This window comes from Saccostrea echinata, unplaced genomic scaffold (genome assembly GCF_033153115.1).
Source record: "Saccostrea echinata isolate AGI-Se365-2 ecotype Australia unplaced genomic scaffold, CSIRO_AGI_Sech_v1 ptg000058l, whole genome shotgun sequence".
Taxonomy (NCBI): Eukaryota; Metazoa; Mollusca; class Bivalvia; order Ostreida; family Ostreidae; genus Saccostrea; species Saccostrea echinata.
The window spans coordinates 6,798,048-6,821,519 of record NW_026889807.1 but is presented as its reverse complement, the minus strand read 5'-3'; the positions used below and the strand labels follow the sequence as shown (position 1 = coordinate 6,821,519).

At 34.0% G+C, this 23,472-nt stretch overlaps 2 protein-coding genes and 1 pseudogene across 2 annotated transcripts in view; 1 reads left to right on the top strand and 2 right to left on the bottom strand.

Moving 5' to 3' along the window:
- The window catches only part of LOC133174667 (uncharacterized), a 304,409-nt gene that overhangs the window by 232,329 nt on the left and 48,608 nt on the right, over positions 1-23,472 (bottom strand). The gene's annotated exons all lie outside the window — the stretch shown is intronic.
- LOC133174660 (protein O-mannosyl-transferase TMTC4-like) lies at positions 1,687-23,223 on the bottom strand. Its single transcript, XM_061309749.1, has 16 exons — positions 23,207-23,223; positions 22,174-22,250; positions 20,894-21,257; positions 20,303-20,519; positions 19,569-19,656; positions 19,133-19,257; positions 16,150-16,314; positions 15,164-15,366; positions 13,357-13,528; positions 12,717-12,845; positions 11,230-11,309; positions 11,033-11,140; positions 9,676-9,817; positions 8,376-8,490; positions 7,444-7,632; positions 1,687-2,944 (listed from the first exon to the last, which is right to left on the bottom strand). Exons 3-16 carry the CDS (start codon positions 21,238-21,240, stop codon positions 2,802-2,804), a joined length of 2,223 nt encoding a protein of 740 aa, XP_061165733.1. The 5' UTR covers positions 21,241-21,257; positions 22,174-22,250; positions 23,207-23,223; the 3' UTR covers positions 1,687-2,801.
- LOC133174495 (uncharacterized) lies at positions 3,698-5,158 on the top strand (annotated as a pseudogene).

Sequence of the window (23,472 nt, the reverse complement as noted above, 5' to 3'; positions counted from 1 at the left end):
CTTCATGACGTTATTTCAACCTTGCTTAACATCAATATCTATGTTAAAGTATTATCGTACACATTTGGCACTGAAGTCATTACGAAGAACAAGTTAGAGAATTTGTGTCCCCCGCTTAAGGAGGAGAGAAGAGGTTGGAAGAACTGAAAAAAAAATAGGCAGATGGAGAAAGAAAGAAAAATATCAACCTTGACCTTTTCTGGCCTTGGAGTCAGAAGGGGTCTTTTTTAAGTTTCATTACAAAAGCTTACAGAGAACTAAAGTTGTCATGTGAAAACTATGTATATGCAATATAACAACGCGACATTTAACTCCGGACACGACATTGTTCAGACTTTTACTACCACTTCTAATTGTGATGTCCAAAAATAAATTATAGCACTTGGTGGGGTTTCTTAGCAATATCTACTGGTCTCATGTTGAACTCTCAAATATAATTTTTTTTAAAGATATGAAGTCCTAAAAGTCAGAATCCCATGGGAGAATGGTGGGATTATTAGTCCTAACAACTATCCCACCTTTCTCCCATGTGAGAAAAAGTGTCAGGTGGGATATTTTCTCCCACAAATTTGCTCAAATGGGATAAATCCCATGGATATTGACAATAAGTCATTATTTCCCATACATTGTTAAACATGGGGTGTATCCCATAGATTATGATGAGTGAGAGATCATTATCATGATATGTGTTAAAGTCATTTCATTGACTGGATGTGGGGTTCTTGCTGGGGTTTAGATTTAGGGTTAATTTCATGTATTTCTTGTTGTTACTTTCCCTTATTAAAAGGGGACTTCTTAAAGTCACTGGGAGTTATGATGTAAAATTTCATTAAAAAAAAGCTTAAAGAAAACTAAAGTTATCATCCAGAAACCATTTTTTGCATTGCATGAATTTCTGATCTTGACCTTTAGACTTAAAAGTAAATAGGGGTCTTTTTTCTAAGTCACTAAGGGTTATGATATACATGCATAACTTCATTGAAAAAGCTCATAGAGAACTTAAGTTTTCATCTAGAAACCGTTATTTTCAATGTATGAATATACTGACCTCAACCTTTGACCTCATAATCAATACAGTGTAGGTGTCTTCCTTAGGTCATAGGAAAGTGATATAAAATTTCAAATAGCAAAAGCTCAGAGGCTTTTTTAGGATATCCCCTGGGAACGAAAGTGTTACACACATAATGTGTGAATTTATGACCTTTGATCTCAAAATCAATAGAGGTCTTCCTAAGACCATACTGAGTTCTGATATTAAATTTCATTGCAAAAGCCCAGAGGCTTTTCAAGATATTATTCGGAAACAAGTGTTCCTCTCAGACAGAATGTAAAATTTCTGACCATGACCTTTTGACCTCAAAATCATTCAGGGTCTTCTTTAGACCATAGGGAGTACAAAACTTCATTGCAAAAGCTACAAGGCACAAGGCTTCTTGAGATATCATCCGGAAACATGTAATAGTGTTACACACAGACAGAATGACAGACAGAGGGACAGACCACATATCATACCCCCCACTTTCAGTGATACTGGGGGACAAATATACAGCATTTGCCCACAGATTTTCTGTGCTTCACAAAGACTTTTGAGCAACAGACTTTACCAGAAATAGGACTCCAAGATATGATAACATTCAATTTATTTAAGAATAATGGTAAATTCATATATTTTTACAAAAATATTATGGCTATTATTATAAAAAAAAACCAGATGTGTTATACAAGATTTTTCAGTGATAAGCCCTGTAATTGCAATGTATGTACTTCTTATCATTATGCAAAATGGAAAAAACAAAGTATTCAACTTTCACAACGACAACAACAAAAATAAGTCAAAACAAGATCAACCAAAAAGCCCTGTTACCGCAGATGAAAAAGCACTCTGTGAGCTTAACAGAACAGAAAAAATAAATGTGTGTATATCCACAACCACTCATATATATGTATATCAAAAATGGAATGCTACTGGTATCTTCTTCAAACATCAAAGAGATAATATTCAAAATAACAGGAAAACTTAAATGGATTTTTAGATCTAAAAAGCAATTTTCTCTCAACAATAATTCTAAATCATACATGTACATTATGTATATTTTAAATAAAATACGAGTAAAATGTGAAAACTTTCCTTTATAAAACTAAAGTACTGATGGAATGTAATGAACAGATATGCAATATATAACCAGCTTAATTTAAATATTTCTAATGCTGATATATTGACATTCCTGGTACTGGGATAAATGTAGTTTGAATTCAGTGTCCCAAAGATGGATAAAGTTTCAAATTGCATGGTTTTCCCAGAAAAATTAAACATCTCCAAGTGCTCTTTTTTTTTCCTGAGTGCAAGATATTGAGGTTAAACTATGTCATTTGCACCTATCTCAAAAAACACATTATCTGCCTTTTACAAACACAATTCAATAACCCTGACTTAATATTGTTGGAGATGAAGAAATATTTTGAATAAGTATATTTTTCTTCTCTAAACTAGCAACTTCTGTTTTACTGAATTATGCATATTAAGAATGCATGTGCATGTACCAGATATGCTATGGGTACTACATGTATGTGTCAATATGGCAGCTCTTCAATAATTGGAAGAAACTGATATCTGATTCGACATCAATCTTTGTAGACAAAGCCAGATATTGGCTATATTAGACATCATTGTAATTATACCACAATTCCATTCCTTGGTAGTTTGATGTGTAAACTAAATCAGCTATCTATTTTACCACAGAAGATATTTCATTTGTGTCACTCTGTTGTAGAATACAATGTATAACAAACTTTAAGATATGCTAAGAGTTTCCTTTTCTGTTGTATTTTCGGCGTAACATCTGTAGATTCTGTAAAACGCTCTGATTGGCTGGTTCTATTTCCAGTGCCTTTAGATATGCCCTCTCTGCCTCGGCTGGTTTTTCCCAGCGATGATAAAGTACACCTAAGAATAAAACAGATATATACAGTGTACATGTACATTATTTAAAATTTTTCCTGATCATCTGATTTAAATAAAGAGATGTTCATGCCTACATACTGGGCATCCTATATTGCACCCCTGATTGTTTTTTTTTTACCGTTTATCCTGCTTGTATCCTGTTGAATCCTCTTTTCAGTTATCAGATTTGCATCTTATATGTATTATTTAGAGAACCAGACAGGTACTGTATCGTTGATACAAATTTGGGGGTGGAAGAGTGCGAAGCACGAGTCTCCACCCCCAAATTTGTATCAACGATACAGAACCTGTCGAGGTCTCTAAATGATTTGTGACACGATCAATCAAAATCAGCTCCTCCCACTTCTGTTTGTGCTATTATTATAAGTGGTGTCATGTATATTTCATTTCTTCCTTAATCCCTGGTAAATCGTATAAAAAGTGAATTCTCATGTTAATATTAAGTACACTTGGATTCGATGTAAATTGTACTTTATCCGTAGATAGCGTGAGATTTCTAGTCACTGTATTATATAGTATTATATATATTATATAGTTTTGAGAACACTGAGCTGAAGGATGGACGTAGATTTAGAATCGCTTGATTTTTTAACTGATGAGGTGGATGATATCACATTATCACAAATGTGAAAATATGGAGACTGAATATCATGTGTTTGAAGGGAATCAAAATCTTAGTTTTTCTGAAAACTTAAATTTGGATGCGAATGAAGGCGTTGGAGACAGCTGTTCAATGGATTTTGATATCGGGGATTTTTTTACTTTAATGGAATCTGAATGTGAAGTAAAAAAAAGAACTGAAAGAGAGCACAAGATTTGGTCCAGTCGTCAATGATGAAGATTTGAGGTGTCTCGTTGAGAATCAGGAAAATAGGAATACTAAAAGCAACACAAAATGGGCTCTTAAAGTTTTCGAAAATTGGCGCGAGCAGAGAGCGGGGGACATTAGCGAGCTTCACTTAATGGATACGAAAACAATGAATCATTGGCTTGAGCGTTTTATTGTGGAAGCCCGTAAGAAAGACGGATCTGATTACCCTCCAAAAACTCTTTACCTTATTTTATGTGGACTTTTAAGGCACCTAAGACAAAAAGGTGTGTACGATAAAATTTTCTGGATGAGAAAGAACTATCTTTTGTCGGGTTGCGAAAAGTTTTGGACGCCAAAATGAAATCGCTCATTGATAGAGGACTTGGGTGCGAGATCCGCCAAGCTGATCCTATATGGCCGGAAGACGAGGAGAAATTGTGGCAAGAGAATGTTTTTGGGAAAGAAAACAGTGAACAATTGCAACACACTGTGTTTTTTAATTCATGTAAATTGTTTGGTTTGAGGGCGTGCGATGAGCACCACAAATTGCAATGTGAACAGTTTTCCCTTGGAAACGATACCCATGGACAGTTCATTCAATTTGTTGGAAGAGCATCAAAAACTTACAAGGGCGGTCTGGGTCAAATGAATTTACAGACAAAGAATCTGAAGCATTATTGTGAACCTGGTAAGTAAATAATTTTATATATATATATATATATATATATATATATATATATATATATATATATGTGTGTGTGTGTGTGTGTGTGTGTGTGTGTGTGTGTGTGGATACATTAAGACACTTTATTTAAAGTATAAATGTAATAGTTAGAGGAAAAGGGGGGGAGCATTACTGTGAGCCTGGTAAAAGTAAATATTTATGTGGATACATTAAGACACAAGTATGTAGAAAAGCGAGGGGGGGGGATCATTTATATTAAATCTAATTACTGTTATATAATTTGTAGGTGATCGATGCTTAGCAGAGTATTTTCGGATATATCTTGATGCTTTAGACGGTGCGGGGCCATTTTATCGTCGTCCACTTCCTGAAACCTCGGAGAAGCCCGCGCGTTACGGCACACAGGTTGTGGGAATAAATAAACTGAAAACTTTTATGAAATTAATTTTGAAAAAGGGAGGACTGGAAGGGAATTATACAAATCATAGCGGGAAGAAAACCTGCGCACTCAATTGTATATAGGAGGTGTACCCGAGGCAGAAATCATTAATGTTACAATACTGGTCACAGGTCAGAACAAGGAGTAAGGAAATATATGAAAAGTAACGAGGAAATGAAGAAAAGCATTTCTAAGATTTTGGATCCCCCCGTGGCCTCTACATTCTACAAAACAGGAATCCCACGAGCCCTCTTCCAGTAACTCTACTGGCAGTAAAAGAGCCTTATTTCCTTGTAATAAAAATCATTCTGAAGGCGACGCTAAGAAATTGTGCAGTGAAAGCAGTCGAACCCTGCGGGATCTAACAAATACGGCATCAGTATTTCAAAATTGTCATTTTACCTTTTCTTTTGGATCAAATTGATTGATCAAGCGTGATTTTGTGTGTCCAGTATTACACTGAAAGAAAACAAGGCCATGCGAAAGTGTCAAGCACTGTACTGGAATTTTTTTTTTAAATGTTTCGTTTGGATGAAAGTGACGGACCAAATGTGATTTTTTTTCATAGTTGCTGTATGAACTACATACTAGTAAAAGTGTAATTGTGATTTTCTTTTCAAGTTTTGCAAGGAAATAGTTTTATATTTCATTCCAAGCAGGGAAAAAAATTAATCGATTTTTTATTTTGAAAATTATATACTGAACAAAAAAGAAAGGTATAGTAGAAATAATTTATTTTCAATTTATTAAAAGTTATAGAATCTAAAACATTATTTGGTTATAATAACAAGATACCACTGTCTGACAATATTCTTTTTAAAAAGGTCATTTTAATAAACACATGGGCTTAGAACAGTTCTTTGATCTACACTGGGGTTTTAATTGCATTTCACAAGTCAGTACCGTGTATGATCACCGCCTGCATTCAGTACTGCGACACATCTGCGACGCATAGAGGATACATATCGTCGAATTACATGCCCCGGGATATTATTCCATTCCTCTTCTAGTGCTGTCGCCAGTTGCAAGAGACTCTGTGGCTGGGGTCTGCGCATCCTTACTCTCCTACCTAACTCATCCCAAACATGTTCAACTGGCGAGAGATCCGGAGATTTTGAGGGCCAGTTTAGAACATCCACGTTGTTTTGAGTCAGGAAATATCTGGTTGTTCGAGCCATGTGTGTTGTTGCGTTGTCCTGCTGGAATGTTAAACCAGGACCATTGGTGCGTAGATACGGCAGTACAACTGGAGAGAGAATTTCATCTCTGTATCTTTGAGCTGTCAGCGTACCGTTCACTACAACAAGTCTTGTGCGGTTTCCTCCACAAATTCCTCCCCAAACCATTACACTACCACCCCCGAATCTGTCTACTTCCGTCACACAGCAACCAGTTAAACGCTCTCCACGTCTCCTCCAGACACGGGTTCTTCCATCGGCAAATTTCAAACTAAAACGAGACTCATCACTGAAGAGTACTCTGGACCAGTCTTGCAATCGAAAGCGCAAGTGATGCTGTGCCCAATTCCGTCGCAAGGTCTTGTGCCGATCTGTTAGTTCTGTCCCTTTGTACGGTCTACGGGCTTTCAAACTGCAATGCTTCAGTCGGTTTCGCACTGTCTGACGGCTAATCCTCCTCCCTAAAGCATTGTGAGCAGAATCTACCGCAGTTAAAAATCTGTTTCGCAGATGGAGCAAACGGATTTGACGGTCCTCCCTAAGGGTGGTAACTCTAGGTCTTCCACTGCGGGGCCGGTCATCAGTTGATCCAGTGGTCTGGAAACGTCTCCAGAGAAGGCTAATTGTCTTCTGAGTTCCGACTGTCGCCGCAGCAGCGTTCTGGGACATGCCTGCTTGGAGCATCCCTATGGTTCACGTTCACGTTTATCTTTAGACAATCGGGGCATTTCAAAAAATGCAGAAATTTAACCAAATTTTAGATTTTCTTTGAGGACTCAAGACAAGGATTTTCTACGCCAAGAATTGTACGGATACACGTGGTCTGACTTTCTCGAGCACGGGCTTTGACCCATTGTACTCACTTAGAGTTAAAAGGTGTTACGCTTGAATGATCAGGATTTTTTTTTATCACAATTGACTGTTGCTTATGTCTCCTATATAGGACGTTTCGTTGTAAACGTTTACGTTCAAATCTAAGTAAAACAAATGTACATTTAGATATATACCTTTCTTTTTTTGTTCAGTATATTAGCTAGTCATGGAAGTAAAACACTGAATGTATGAAATTGAATGTTTTCTTGATTTATTTTTAGATCGTTCTGTATTTCATTTACAGAACGGTTTGTAACACAGTTACAAGGTTAATACAGTACAGAAGATAGCTCCGCCCACCATAGTCCTGTACTGTATTGCTAATACAGAACGGTAAACTTCAAAGAAAAACACCGCCATCGTGTCACAACATGTTTTTCATCATCATCATGTTTTGCATTAATCATGGAAAATGTTTATCAGGTTCTATTACAATTCACATATTACATGTAACTTCAATAGTTTTAATACTGAGCTACATGAACATAATCTTACCTAAGTTGGCATACATCTTGGATGCTGGAGATTTTCCACTGAGGTGTATGGCCTTTAGAAAGTACTGCTCACTCTCCTGGTATCTATTTGCTTTTCCAATGACATTAGCGAGGTTGAAGTAGGGGGTGGGGTCATTGGGGACATGTTTGATTGCCTCTTTACCCACTAGCTCTGCCTGCTCTAGTTTCTCTACATCAGAAAATTTACTCCAGTTAATTAATATGATGATACTAATCAAATAATATGCTTAGCTTTTCCTTTAATAACTGTTGACAAGAACAATTAAACCAATCCTGATGTATAATCATGTTATTGCTTTAAATATATAGCTCATTTCAAAAAATAAATCATTACATGACAGCAGAATTAAAAGAAAAGGACCTTGATTTCACATTAATTCTTGTAGAAGAAATACTTCAGTTTTAAAGCACCACATAAATACATGTACTAACAAAGAATACATAGTATTTCTTAAATTCTTTGAATATTTTATTAAAGAATTGATCAATTTAAATCCCATCTCTGCAATTTCTCTCCTTGCTACTTTGCACCATTGTAAAAATCATATGGACACTACATGTAGTTGTAACCTTTAACCTTTTGGCTCAAAGAAACATCAGTATATGGGTATCTCTTTGGCAACTACATGCATATACACGTAAACAAGTCTTTCTTCACTGCCTTCAAAGTTACTTCTTAAGTTTATAAATGTACATCAAAATACATGTGTATTTTTTCCAGTAAATCATTCAATAGGAAATTCTTCTCTTCAAAGTTATTACAATTACTAAAAATATGCCCCCTCCCCACCCCTCCTTTGTTCTACTTATTTAGCAGTCTTTTTTTTCAATCTCAGATAAAACTCGGGAATTACACAAATGGAAATTAATAAGTATTTTCTTGAACTTATGAATAACTGTATGTACATGTACCTAGATTATCCAGCAAGATGACCATATTACTCCAGGCATTAAGATGGCTTGGCTTTTGAAGGGTAGCATTTCTCCAGGCACTTAATGCTAACTGGTGTTGCCCCATGTCCAGGTACTGGAGAGAAAGTAAAAAACAAACTTAAATGTGTCTCCTTCTAGCTTACACATTCATGATTTTGAGAAATATTTGAACCTAAAGATTAAAACTACACAAAAAAGCCATGAAGTATTTTTTGTCAACTTAAATTTGATGGTTAAAGAGAACAAAAAATTTTACAACCCCAAGTTTGAATGAAATTATTTTGTGGTGCTGGACAGGAAGAAAGAAATGTTAGAATCTTACAGATGACAAAGAACAAGGTACAGTTTCAATACAAATCTGGCCCAGTATTTTTCTAAAATTAAGAAGTGATGTAAGAAATTAAAATCCATCCTTTCTGAATTATTGAAATTCCATGCAGTAAAAACATACAAATCTTTTTTCCAATATGACCTCCTAAATGCTAACTGTGACGTCATGAACTTGTGCATTTTACCATATTTTCTTTTAAAGTTGCAGAAGATATCAATTTTTAGTGGAATTTTCTTTCAGAAAATTTACAGTGCCAGCATCGCCCACAAAAATTTTAAGATATGTGATTTTTCAAAGCATTTTGCACAATATATCCAAAAACTGAAGTTCACTATTTTCTAGAGGAAAATAATCACAGAAATTAGTCATTTTGAGGCTTTTCTGCATAAAACAAAGAAATTTATCAAATTTATGATGTCATATTTCCAGAACAGTCCTCCTTTATGCCATATTCTTTAATGATTTATCATATTCATCTACTCAACTCATATGTTAAAGCCATTTTCAAAACTTTTAAAGAACATTAAATTTTTAGGGCACAATAAAGCCTACATGTAAATCGTACCTTCTTCTTACAGACAATACATGTATGTAACTAAAAATAGATGGATAATCATGACAGACAAAAAATCAAATTTCAATTGGAATATAGCTCATAGGCACTTTAGGTTAGATGAGCTTATAGACTCAGTTAAAATTGCCCACTTCAATTGTTATGCGATATACAACATACATTTACATGTAAAATAACATTTTCAATGAAGTGAATCATAAAATTTGAATGATTCAACAATCTTTTATCATTTGGGTCTGAATTAAACCAAAACATGAAATCAACAGTGCATAAATCTGCTTTCCTTTCTGGAATCAAATAATACTTTGGAATTATATTTTAGGCTGCTTGCCAGTACAGGATATAATAATTACCGGTAACATTAAATCACTTACAAGATTTCCTAGGTTATAGTAGCAGTCAGGGTACTTCCTGCGATGTCTGAGGGCCGTATGGTAGCTCTGTTCTGCCTCTTTTTGCTTCTTCAGAGCTGCCTGCACAATCCCTAGATTCATCCATGCAGCAGCAAAATCTGGCCTAGAAAGAACAAGAATTGTTTGTGAAAGGTTATTTATCTCAGGTTATCCAATACAGTTAGTCCAATACAGTTAGTAAGATAACTGATTACAAGTTTAATATCATCAATTTTCATTACTGATTAAAAGCAGTTTTTCCCTTATGTACATATTAAGTACTGTAAACCAATTTTCATTTGAGTGGGAGAAATATCCGCGAGTTTCAAGACCTACTTTAACTGCGAATATTAATCGCCATGAACCATCATCTATTTTACTTTGTATTTGTAGAGAGTGTTTCCTTAGTCGCAAACATTAATCATCATGGATTGATTTCAAACTGACGAATCGGGAATAAAAGATGACACAAATAATATTTGGTTTACAGAATACTTGTTAATCTCATTATGGATAAGATTCACAACACTTAATCGAATTCAATTTTATATACAAAAGTCCCCTATCATGTGAAATGTCAGACAAGAAAGTATATGTACAACATGTACCATCAAATGCATCATTTCTACTTATCTTTAAATTTTATTTGTATGCCCAAAATATCAATGAGTTTCCAAAACACTTTTTTGCTCACAAATTCACCTAGTTGCAAATCATTTATTTAATGGCACATCTACGTATACATGAAGAATAATTCCTCAGTTGCAAAAATCTATCATAATAAATCAAACTGAAGAATTGTAAATAAAAACTTGCAAATATAAGCCTGGTTTGCATGTAGTAAGTAAATAACTTGCACTGACTATTGAAAACCCCATTTTATATACATGTACATGTACTTCTAACTGGCTTAATGCTAACAATCACATCAACAGATATCATAAATACCTGTACCAATAGAGAAATCCAATAAAAGCCTTGAATATTCCCCATCATCTCAGACCTTGAGCACTTGACCTGTTTATCACCTGCATCATTGATCATGGCTTTCTATTGTATTGAATATTGACTACACAGAGAGCAGACATTGAATTACTGACCACTTCATTTGAGACAAAAAGGAAGGTACTTCACAGGAAAGGCAGGCAGTGATTTATTTTACCCATTGTCCCAGATCTGCCTTTGTTTAAGTTGGATAAAAAAAATGTTAAATTTTTCCGTATTTTATTGACAGTTCCAAAAGAAATGGATTATAAGTAGATACTTCTGTGTCAAGTGAATAAGTAAGTACTGCTGTGTGGCATCAGTTTGCAGTGACAATATCTATGACACTACCCACCTTATCTCTACAGCCTTCTGTAACAACTGCTCAGCCTCTGTATTCTGTCCCTGGTCTTTAAGTAAGTTACCCAGGTTATTCATTGCTTGGTCGTAGTCTGGATTCAGGCTAAAACATCAAATTATACCAATTTTATACTACACTATTAGCCTCACAAGTATTAAAGGTGTCCTTGGATGAATACATCAAAAACGTACCTGATAGCTAGTCTGTATTTACTTATTGCTTGCTCCACATTGCCCACATCGGAGTTTATTTTCCCTATATTGTAATGTATCTGTAATGTTAACAATACCATGAATACAGAGCAAAAAGTACATGTATAAATAAATAGAGTTATAATGTACCCAGTTACAGTATTTCTTCAAGAATGTATCCACAGTAAGTAAAATTCATGTTTTCTATCCTACTATAGAAATGGCACATTTTGGCATTTATGTTCCTTAGTATTGAAAGGATAGTTTTGGCCCAAGAAGTAAGCATACTTTAGCAGTTGTAAGGCATACTTTAGCAGTTGTAAGGCAACACAGTACTGAAAGATAGTAATGACCCTTGCAGTGAAGATACCTGCATCATGCATATGTCTTTGCTCCCACTGTAAGAATCAAAGTACTGATACAGTAGTGAAAGACAGGGTCAAATAAGAAACTTAATTATTTTATAAATTTCATTACTGTATGTTAAAAATTTTATTGTAGGGCTTTCATACCAACTTTTTAAAGGTTTTTATCATTATTATTATTTGATATTATTATTAATAACATAAATTAAAAAAAAAACACTGTGAAAAATATGTCTTCACATTTTTCATTTACAATGAAATAGATTAATCAGTAATCACTAGTCAAGAAACCTTTTTGAATTGTCCAAATTTCACCAGGTTCGAATTAATATGACATTTCCGGAAGTAAACAATCGATGACTCGTATGCAGTCTTGTATTACGCAACCGAGTAGTTTGTATACTAGAGTGGTTCAGTATTACGTTTTTCACGTTTAAAATTTTCAGAACGCTTGAGTAAGAAAATCTTCACATCACTCTCTTTAGTTTGATTCAGAGTGTTTGTATTTTAATCAAAACAATTACTGCACTCTTTCATTTAGTGTAGATTTAATTCATGTGTTCTCCGCATGGCTTCCGTTCTGAGGCCTCAACTGACAGTACACTAATAGACAGGGTCACGTGACCCCGTCTAAAAAGTGCCTTTGGAGGTTTTGACTCATGCCATGCTAACATAGCATTCAGAGGGCAATTTTTTGGTCCCTTTTATAAAAAACTTCCCTTAATACTGAAACAGAAGGTTGTGGTCCTTGATGTAAAAACTCACCTAAGCATTTAGAGGGCAGGTTTTGGGCCTCTACAACACAAACTTACCTTAACACTGAATTGACAGTTTATGCCCCTTTCATAAAAACCTACATGCATCAAAGCATTAAGAGGGCAGGTTTGGCTCTGGTATGAAAACCTAGCAAAGTACTTAACTTTAGACAACAGCATTTGGCTCCTGCTGTAAAAAACTTCCTTAGCATTGAGAGTGTAAAACCTTTTTTTAGCAATGAAAGGACCAGTTGTGTCCCATGCTGTTAAAGTCTACCTTAGCACTGAGAGTGTTGGTTTTGGCACTTGTTAAAAATCAACCTTAGTTAGCACTGAGAGCAAATTTTTGCTCCCTGTAAAAACCCACCTTAGCATTTAGAGGGCAGGTTTTGGCACCAGATGTAAACAGAGACATTTCTGTGTTCCACTCGTTGCTTCTCTGAATGGATCTCAACATAAATATGGATACCAGGAAGAACACAAAGTAACGAATATCCTGTAAAATAAAGCATACATGTACCTATCTATAAAATTAATAAAGAACAGTTTTGTAAACAAAATATATTAAAACGCTAGCCTCTAGCTCTGAAAATTAAACAGATGAATACTACAGATCAGAACAGTGCACTTAAGCCCTTGGTCCAGGTGAGCTAAAAAGTGGCCATTAAGCTTCCAAGAAAATTAAAGAAACTAAACAAATACAGTTAAACCTTGTTATCTCTAACTCCATATGGGACCAAGAAAAAACCTCGAGATACCCAAAGGGACAAATACTTAAAGAGTATGTGGTTGGGACTTCCAAATCACTTTGACATATCCATAGTGTTTGAGATACCGAAGTTCAATTGTATAATATAACATATTGTACTTGGGATACAAATACAATAGGGAACATACATTTTTTTTTTCAATTAAACATGTTGCTATCCAAATATTTTAGCAATGAATATGTTAAATATTTGTTTAATAAGAATTTGGTGATCTTATTATGCAAAAAAAAACCTTACAATGCTGGGACATTTTTGATGAAGCTTGCAGATTCCCATGACAACCAATATACAAAATCCTGCTGTGGAAAGATAGAGAACTCGTTCTGCGATGACAAACCCGACACGGAAAAACAGATTGGAGGCTGGCAGGAATGGGACAATTAACAGAGCTAAGGCCATTGTCAGCACTCTACAATACAGAATCGTAATTAAGTCAACAATTCCTTACTTATTAAATGTGAATAAACCTTGATAATCATGATACTATTTTCATATACAGGTATAATGACTTATTCTATTCATAAGAAGAGTGAAAACTTGAACTGGCACATGATGTAATGTAAACATTGATTTTCAAATTCTGGAGCCATAAAAGAATTACATGTAACTTGTATTCTGCTTAATATACATTTCAAATACCATGCACACCATGCATAAGGAACATCATTTGCTACTATATAATGCACAAGATCAGTACATGAAATGGAATAAATAACTAGAGGCCCATGGGCCACATTGCTCACCTTAGCACTCTGGCTAGGAAAAAGCAGAAATCAGTTCAGTATTGAAAAGTTGACAAACTTGAACCTACACCACCTAAGGATGCTTTTGAATTAATATGACCAATCATGGCTTGGCTGTTCTTGATAAGAAGATTTTTAAATATTTTCCCTATGTATTCCTATGTAAAACTTTGATTGCCCATTGTGTCTCCACCCTACCCCTGGGGGTCATGATTTGAACAAACTTGAATCTACACTGCTTGGGGATGATTCCACATAAGTTTCATACTTTCTAGAAAAGTGGTTCTTGAGAAGAAGATTTTTAAATGATGCCATTTATTTTTCACAGATTTGTAATGATCTCCCCTTGGAAGAAGGTGTGGCCCTTCATTTGAATAAACCTGAATCCCCTTTATCTAAGGATACTTTGTGGCAAATTTGGTTGAAATTGGCCCAGTGGTTCTTGAGAAGAGGATAAAAATGTGAAAAGTTTACGATGACCACAACAACAACGACGACAGACAATGGACAAATTTTGATCAGAAAAGCTCACTTTAGCCTTCGGCTCACATGAGCTAAAAATATGCACATCTTAACAAGATCATTGATGTAATTTTCAAAAATAAATTTTATTATTATTAAAATTAATGTTCTTCCAATCAAAACTAATCTATACAGAGATACTGAAATTTACTGCATTATTTATTAGTGTAGATGTACTATTCTAATTTATACTGCTCTATACTGAACTATATAAACATGTATTTCACTATGCTCTCCTATACTGAACTGTACCGATCTATACTGTAACAATAAGTCAATTATATTGTTTGTAAGGGCTCATAATAAACATATCATATTGTCAGGTGGGGAAAGAGTAATTTAAAACTTAATTTTCATCATCTTACTTGAAAAATCTGTGTAAGACTTAACAAATTTTAACATTCCAAATGGCAAAAAACAAGGTAAATCAAAAAGAATCCAATGTGGAGACTGTGAATCCTCCCATAATAAACTTTGACAAACAATGATAAGAATTCTATTACTGTGGAGGTAAACCCCAGAAAAAATACATAAAGATATCAGTTATTTACTTTATTGTAGACAACTGTATCATGATATGTTGTACTGTATTGTAAGAGCGTATCCTCACACATATTGTATCTTTAGGTAACTTGCAATACTATGAGCTAATACTGAATTAAGTGGATGAACTGATTTATGATGAAATATTCCATACTATGCTATACTGATGGAATTATGTGTTTATGTAAACACTACTGCTATGCTAAATGTTATCATACTGTCTTAATGCTGCCTACCTCTGCTCCTGACCAACTTCTTGAATAACAGCTGAGTATAAAAGAAATATAAGCACCGCCCACATGACTATCACAGCCAATAAACGGGGATCTGAGACAGAGTCTATTGTTGGCACACTTCCCATGGACCAATCAAAACAAAGCCACCAGGGATTGACAAGTATCCAGCAGTTCAGGGCATACAGATAGTTGTAGTTCAAGGCCTGAAAATAAGCCATGTAATCTGTTTTAAATAGATATATGTAATAAACATGATTATTACATTTTCAATAGTGAAATACTGTGATTTATTTATTGAATAAAAGTGATATTCTCTCACAGTGTGAAAGGATACCAAAATGATATTCTCTCACAGTGTGAAAGGATATCAAAGTAAGTAAAAAATAATTTCTGGCCTGTCATAAGATATAGTAACTATGCATCTTGATAAAGCTAAAACTGCAAATTTCTTCCCAAACATGTTAATTGCTAAAATCCATGCTACATGTATGTAATGTTTTCAATCACACAACTGCTAAGCTATGACGTCTCAACCGCTCAACTATGACGTCAAGCCTATGACACTGACGTCAAGCCTATGACACTGTGTTAAGAAAAGACAGAGGCAAAGGGAAAATCAAAGAAAATGTAATAAACAGAAAATTCAATGTTTTGTAGATGAATATGGAATTTATTTCACGATTTCACAAATTTAGTACATATCAATTCTTGTTATATGTATAAAAGCAAAATTAAACATTGATCAAAAAGAAAGCTACAGTGTATATAAAAATCAATTATCAGTTATTACCCTAATAAACAACATGTAAGTTGCTCAATTGCTTTTGCTTTTGCTTCGCACTCTTGAAAATATAAAAAAATCCTGTCCCACTCGTGAAATAAATTCCATATTCATCTACAAAACATTGAATATCCTCTATTTATAAACTGACAAATTGTTGAAAATCAGCATTATCATTATTATAATACAGTATTAAATTACTTACCCGAATTAATGTATTATTTACAAAGGAATGTGGATTATCAAACACTTGGAATATAGGTGGCGCTGATCCCATAACACGCCATCTAGTGACAAGAATGGTTAGACCAATGATCACCAGGAATATGTGACGCACACACAGACTTTTAAACCATTCTCCCGATGGCCTCTAAAGAAACAAAATTCTGAAGGTCAGGAATAATAGTATACATGTGCAGTGCTAAAAATTTACCATCATCAAATTTTCATTTTGTATATATAAATATTCCAAAAGCAATTGAGCAACTTACATGTTGTTTATTAGGGTAATAATTAACTGATAATTGATTTTTATATACACTGTAGCTTTGTTTTTGATCAATGTTTAATTTTGCTTTTATACATATAACAAGAATTGATATGTACTAAATTTGTAAACAATTCTAAAATTTATACTCAAGAGAATTTAATAATACAGTGGCTGCAACGTTATTGTTGACAACTTACACGAACTATCACATTACAAGAACAATTCCACAGGATTAACGCACGATTAAGCCTGTTACATGAACGATCCTTCACGCACACAATTCTTTACGTTACACGATCTTACACAATTGATAATGCAAACACATGATTCTTCACCCAAAATAGGTAAATATAAAATACATGGTTACTGTCTTGAAATATAAGCGATATTTGGGCGAGGGTAAGAAAACGTGATAGAGGGCGAGGCTTGCCGAGCCCTCTATCACGTTTTCGACCCGAGCCCAAATATCGCTTATATTTCAAGACAGTCTCCATGTATTTTGTTTATCCTGCAACACATTTTACAGGACCTCCAAAACGAGCTGTTTTCAACCGATTTAGGTACATCTCTGCAGTTGAAACTAAGACGCCATGGCGTAAACATTGCAATATTCATGACGTCACAATGCTTTTAGAACGTTGGAATACGTGCACGAGGCTTTATTAGGGCATTGACCGAATAAAGCTTTGGTTTATTAGGTTACCTTTATTAGGTCAATACAAGGGGTAGTTGCAGGATAAAAATATTTAGGAGTGGATATTTTCAAAATAAGGCTTAATAGTTCTTTTAGATTACAAATAATTATTGATGCAATTCATTGACTTTGGAAAACTGAAAAAATATTTAGGAATGGATATTTTTTAAACTAATTAAGACTTAATAGTTATTTAAGATTACAAAAAAATATTTATGAAATTCTCCGACTTGGTAAAGATGCAATATTAAATATTATGCTTCATGTTCTATGAGATGATAAAAGTTCATGGGCCGTGAGTTTTCATTCAATTGGGTTTTATGATATGCAGTGTAGGGGGATAAGATTAAAAAATCATTGGCGTAAAAAATTAATTAAAAATACATCCATATTTCATTGGTGAATCTCTAAAATCAGTAATTAATTTACAATTCATTCATTTGCAGAAATTATAAAAATAAAGTAAGTATCAGGGATAAACACTGATAAAAGTAACCCCGACAATCATGTCGGTAACATTCGCCAACTAAATATTTATGTCAGCATTAAGAATTATTCTTTTTTTTTTTGTAAAGATATACATTTTTGATGTATTGATATAAAAAAAATTCTTGACCAAAATTTGCAGTAAATATAATTCTCAGAGAAAAATCCTTAAACATATTAAACATATTTATCATTAAATGTTACGATATTTTAAGAGAATACAATATGGAACAACTTACCATATTGCTTATTTCCTAGCGATAATTAGGGCATTCATTTATGTAAATTGCACTTCACTTCTGTAAAACAGACAAGCGAAATGCTTGTTTAACAAATTACATTTCGATAAAAACTTACAGAACGAAATTTTCACGTCTCTTACTGCACGATCACGCATGATTAAAACTGCAAACGATTGAGCCTAATACATGCACAATCTCTCGCATTACATGAATGATCGCGCTCGTTTCACAAACGATCCTACACGATTGGCTTGTCAACAATAACGTTGCAGCCACTGTAGTATACAGTTGAACTGCGGTATCTCAAACCTCGGTATCTCGAATACCATGGATATGTTAAAGTGAGCTGGAAATTCCACCCACATTTTTTTTTTTTATAATAATTTACTCTGAATATCTCAAACCTTTGGATATCTAAAGTTTTTTCTTGGTCCCATCAAGTTCGAGATAACAAAGTTTGACTGTAAATACTAAATGTGCTGAAGAAATGACATGAAATCAAACCAACCTGATCTACATGTATATTGCTTGGAGAGCTATTATTTTTTGCATTCATCCCAGACTTTTTCAATCCCAGGAATTTCAAAACATCAATTTTACAAATAACTATGATGTCATATGCACTACACACACCCTAAAATAAAAAGATAGCATTGTAGAATACATATATATGATTTAAATACACAAAGTATTGACAGTTTTAAATCATGATTACATTGCAAGGTCTGAATTAATTAGTTTTATAAAATAAGGGCTGTGACTAATGATTTAAATAATTCAATTTGATCTACAGTTTGGACTTTCAGTTGACATTGAAATCCATTTTGCATCAAACAGTGAGCACACTGAATATTTGGCATCGACTACAACAAGCATTAAATAAATGTAGAAAAAGTCAGATGGGTAACTTTCACAATTCAGAATTAAATTAGTGTATACATTGTTTGGTTAGATTTATGTTATCTTGCTTTTCTATAACACATATAAGTCCAAAATGTCCTCATGTTGATTGTATGTCACTATATAGAAAACTGAAATATACTGTAAACTATTACACAGGAATCTCCAATGGAAAACCAGTCAACAATAATTAATATTCAGGATCCATTTATTATAAGCTTTCCTGTTTGATAAAACATGACATAGTGAATGACTGGTTTGAGACAATATAAATATTCACAAACTTGAAATGCTCACAAACATTTCTCTCACAAAGATAAAAAGTGGTTTACAGTATATTTTTTTTATCTGTCAACTCCCCCCTTTTTCCACTTACAATGACTGTGATACCCTGCTCCTTACACAGAACGGACAAACCACACAGCACCAAACACAGACAGAGCCAGGCCATGGAGAATGTCTCTGGACGATGAAGACTTCTGTTTGGCAGGAATGAGATTTCTGCAATTCATACATCCTTATAATTAGTCATGTTAATGAAAACAGATGAGCTATAAGAAGCAATATGAATGTATATAAGGCCATTGCCTCTTTAGGCAGCAAGGAAAAATGCTATCTCATTTAGATTTTGTTTTTGTTTTTTTTGTTTTTTGTTTTTTTTTATATTTTTTTTATACAATTTTTTTGCTATTTGTACATATAAACCCATATGGTTGAAAGCTGACATTTGTTTTGCTGACAGTATAAATACAAACTTTGTTCAGTTTACCTTGACAACAGGATTTGACATAACAAATAAATGTTCAGTTTACCTTGACAACAGGAGCAGACATAACAAATAAATGAAAGGATGAAGAGCAAGGCACACAGGAGATCTGCTCTACCCACAATTCCGGCCACCTGTCAAATACAGTATGGGAAAATTTACTTGTATATATTCATTTTGCTTTTCCTGCCACTTGTCAAATACAAAAAATATATCTCTACTGTTATACCATTCTACAGAGAAAGTAATAATTTTACTTTCTGTTGAAAACAAAATGTTATCTTATCAGGCAATAAAAATCAAGAGCACAAAAATTTACAGTAATTAAAAATCAAAATGAGGGATTTTTTCCATCGAGATCTAATTGGTTATAGATACAATCAATATCACTCAACTAATCAGTCAGTATATTGCACGCGATACCAAAAACATCTCCATACAAATTTTATTTTAGAGTATCTGTCCCAGAAAATGAAAAAGAATATGACAGGTAATATTGTTATTCTATAAATGGAGTTGGTATTACCTACATGTACATTTTGAATTTGATATGGATAGATTTTGACCTGGGATACACTTTGCAGATATTCTAGTACCTTGTGGTATAATTAATAATGCTTGCTTCATCCTGTTTTTAAAAATTCTTAGAATAGCTCAATTACATATATCTCTTTCTTTTTTGTTCATGAGAAAATCTTAATGTATGGACTTAGGGTAGGGTGTAGCTATAAACCAATATGTAAGAACGCAGCTGCGTAGACATAAATTGAAATCACTCACTGATTCTGTGTGAACAGGATGAACAGCAAACAGAACGGCACACAGCAAAGATGATTTAGGAGCACCAAACACAGTCTGTCCTTTCGCGTCGGTATGGTAACCAGACAGGACCAATGAGAATACGATAAGCATGAGTACACACACAAGGCCATGAAGAATAATGTTTACAATGTGGAATGACATAGGAAAGGCACCGCCTGACAACCAATAATTCCATCTAAAAAAAAAAAATAATTAAACATGATGAAATTTAGGATTTTACCATAATTTATTCTTAACAGTTTATATCAATTAAAATAGGTTTTTCTTTCATTGACAAATGCTTTCAGGTCAATGATATGCAAAATACTTTACTTATACAACTGCATGACCTTTTATAATCAAGATATTCAGAATCTAAATTTTGACTTATTAAGTCTGCCCTCAGTTTATGGTCTTGGCTGGAGCCTGATGATTTATATCAGTCAAAATATGCTTACATGTACAATATATGTGTCGATTTCCTTAATGATTGTTAATTTTCACATTAAGGAAATATTCTACAGGATATGCACTTGGATAAAACTTGTTTTATTGGCTAAAATCACACACCTAAAGGTCAGCACTGTAAGGGGACGGTAGGACTTATGGCTGGTTTTAGAGTCCAGCTTGTTCCCCCAAAAATCATGCACAAACAAATCAGACAGAGGTGTTTCAGGTTTGAGATCATTGTTGGACAAAATGGCTTCACTGTCATCAAAGACGAAATCTCCATGGTAACTATTTACAAAACATGTGATGGCAAAAAGGAACACGATGCCTGTTGCTGCAGGGAAGGAGAGTGCTGGCAGGGGCAGACAACTGTCCCACTCCTTCCTGTAAGGGAGATTACTGATGCTCCGAGAATGTCCATTTTGTTTGCTGCTATTACTATGGCCATTTTGCTTCAGTCTGTTCATGGCTGTGACTATTCATCCTGAAATAGAAGAGTAAATCAATGTACTGAAGTCTTTAGAAATTTTTATAGTTTTAATATTGTGTGTGTAGTAGGAAAGGAGATATGATTATAAAGAAAATATTTGGCTGCATGGACTTGTACTTGAAACCACCAGGATTCCTGCATCACTAGTCAGGTGCTCTAACCACTGAGCTACACAGCCCAATATCCATGGTCCATGTAGCCCCTTACCACTACATGATCTTATATATGATACATGTACATGTATTTTTTTATGTGACAGCAATGCAACTGACCTAAACACATACTCATTTATTTGCTAATGTTTCATATCTTGGTTTGACCAAAGTCATTCAATTAAAGACTGTCACACATAGGCTCTCATATTCAGAATAGCTAGTATAAAAATAAGAATTGTTTTAAAAAAATATTCAGAATGTTCATTAACATTGATTATTGCCTTGTAATTACCATGATTACTGTATTTATAAATCTTGAAGATTGACTTTACACTGATAATAATGTAAACCTCTCCGATTTAATACGTTCTTCACAAAAACATGATTCTGCAATTCACAGTTTTAGACTGTACGTGCCTTCTGCATGCAGCTTAACAATTCATCATATTCATATTGTAAATATTAGCTTTCAATAAATTAAACATAAATATTAATGTCTTTATGCTAACCCATCTAAACATACTCAGGAAAACATCTTTCTATTCATTGACAAACTCAAGAACAAATGGCTATATACACTCATTTGAGAATATAGTTTTAAATAAAAGAAAAACCTCCAAAGGTTAAATCCATAATCACTAAGCATACACCGTGTAAGATTACCTTGGCTAATGGTTCACCGACAAAAAATCAATCAATTCAATTTAAAAGCTGTATATAACTCTCCTATCCCCGAGTTTTAAACATGCACCTACCCCGTTATATTCAGCCCAGGTTTCCGTTACAGGTACACATTCTTTGTGTCGATACTTCTATTAGTAATTCCTTTTATCTAAAAAAATTCCTTTTATTTATTATTCTTTCATTTTGCTGGCCAAACTAATATCCAAAACAAAGAAAGTTCACCTTCCTCATCAATGACATTCTGTTTTTTATAATTCCACACTTTAGTTATATAATCAAGTTTGAAACACATAAAAATCTAATAATCATAATAATTGAAAATGGAAATTCAGACTTCACAAGACAACATAAATTACAATGAAATGGGCATGCTATTCATTGGATTTGAATGGAGGGCTGGATCTGGCCTTCTCTTGTCATGGTCTATTGGCCCCCTCTGTTTATTTTCCATAATAATGCCAGCAGAACCAGTTAGAGAGCTATTTTTATACCACGCTGTACATTATGTCATTTTATTAAATCTCTCTCATTATACAGAGTACAATGAATTTTGTTGATCTAAATTACACATGACCCCCACTCCTGTACTGATCAAAATATATTAGTAGTATATACAGGGCATGATATAGTAAATACATGAGAGAGAGAGAGAGAGAGAGAGAGAGAGAGAGAGAGAGAGAGATTCTAATAAAAGTATGCTATGATCATTTTGAAAATGAAAGTGCAGGAAAGTGGTTCCCTCATAGAACTGGTGTAGGCGTATATCACATTCCTCTTTAACAGCTGTTTAATAATTTTAGGGGAGAGAGAGAGAAAGAGACAGAGAGAGAGAATCAATTACAAAATAAAAAGTTAAATACTACACCTATCTTACATGTAGGCCTTACTTTATCACTATTTCAAATGACTTTATTCTTACCAGGTATCTACATACTATAGTAATTCGACGGTATATGAGTTTAGAAGTTGTATGGACAATACGGTCTCGAATTTCCTCTGTTTAGGAATAAGAAGTTCTGCGTTACGTGATTGAAATTTATCATAATATGGTCAAATGTTTGCTAACTGGTATAATGTATAAAGAATAGAACTAAAATTAATTACCTTAGCTAACATATCGTACACAGGCAGCAGAATTACATCTCACGTCTTTCGGGGCACTGCAGAGTACTCGTTCCTTGGAGAGTCGTGCAACGTTGATCTAATTTTTGGACGGGGGGGGGGGGGGGGGGTTTAGTGGTTTTAGCATGTTATATGGGTTATTTAATAAATACAGACATACATGTATCTTATTTTAATATCGCATGTGTTATAAGGGCATATCTTCAAATTTAATTATAAGAATTTTTTCAGTGTTTGTGTGTGTATGT

What these genes read in the sequence shown, in the direction of transcription:
- LOC133174660 (XM_061309749.1), bottom strand. Translation starts at nt 21,240, where the DNA reads ATGAACAGACTGAAGCAAAATGGCCATAGTAATAGCAGCAAACAAAAT. An exon ending in ATCAAAAATGTCCCAGCATT is followed by an intron (nt 12,846 to 13,356) that starts GTAAGGTTTTTT and finishes TTTATTTTACAG; the next exon opens with GATATTCGTTACTTTGTGTT. An exon ending in CAGAAGGCTGTAGAGATAAG is followed by an intron (nt 9,818 to 11,032) that starts GTGGGTAGTGTC and finishes TGTTCTTTCTAG; the next exon opens with GCCAGATTTTGCTGCTGCAT.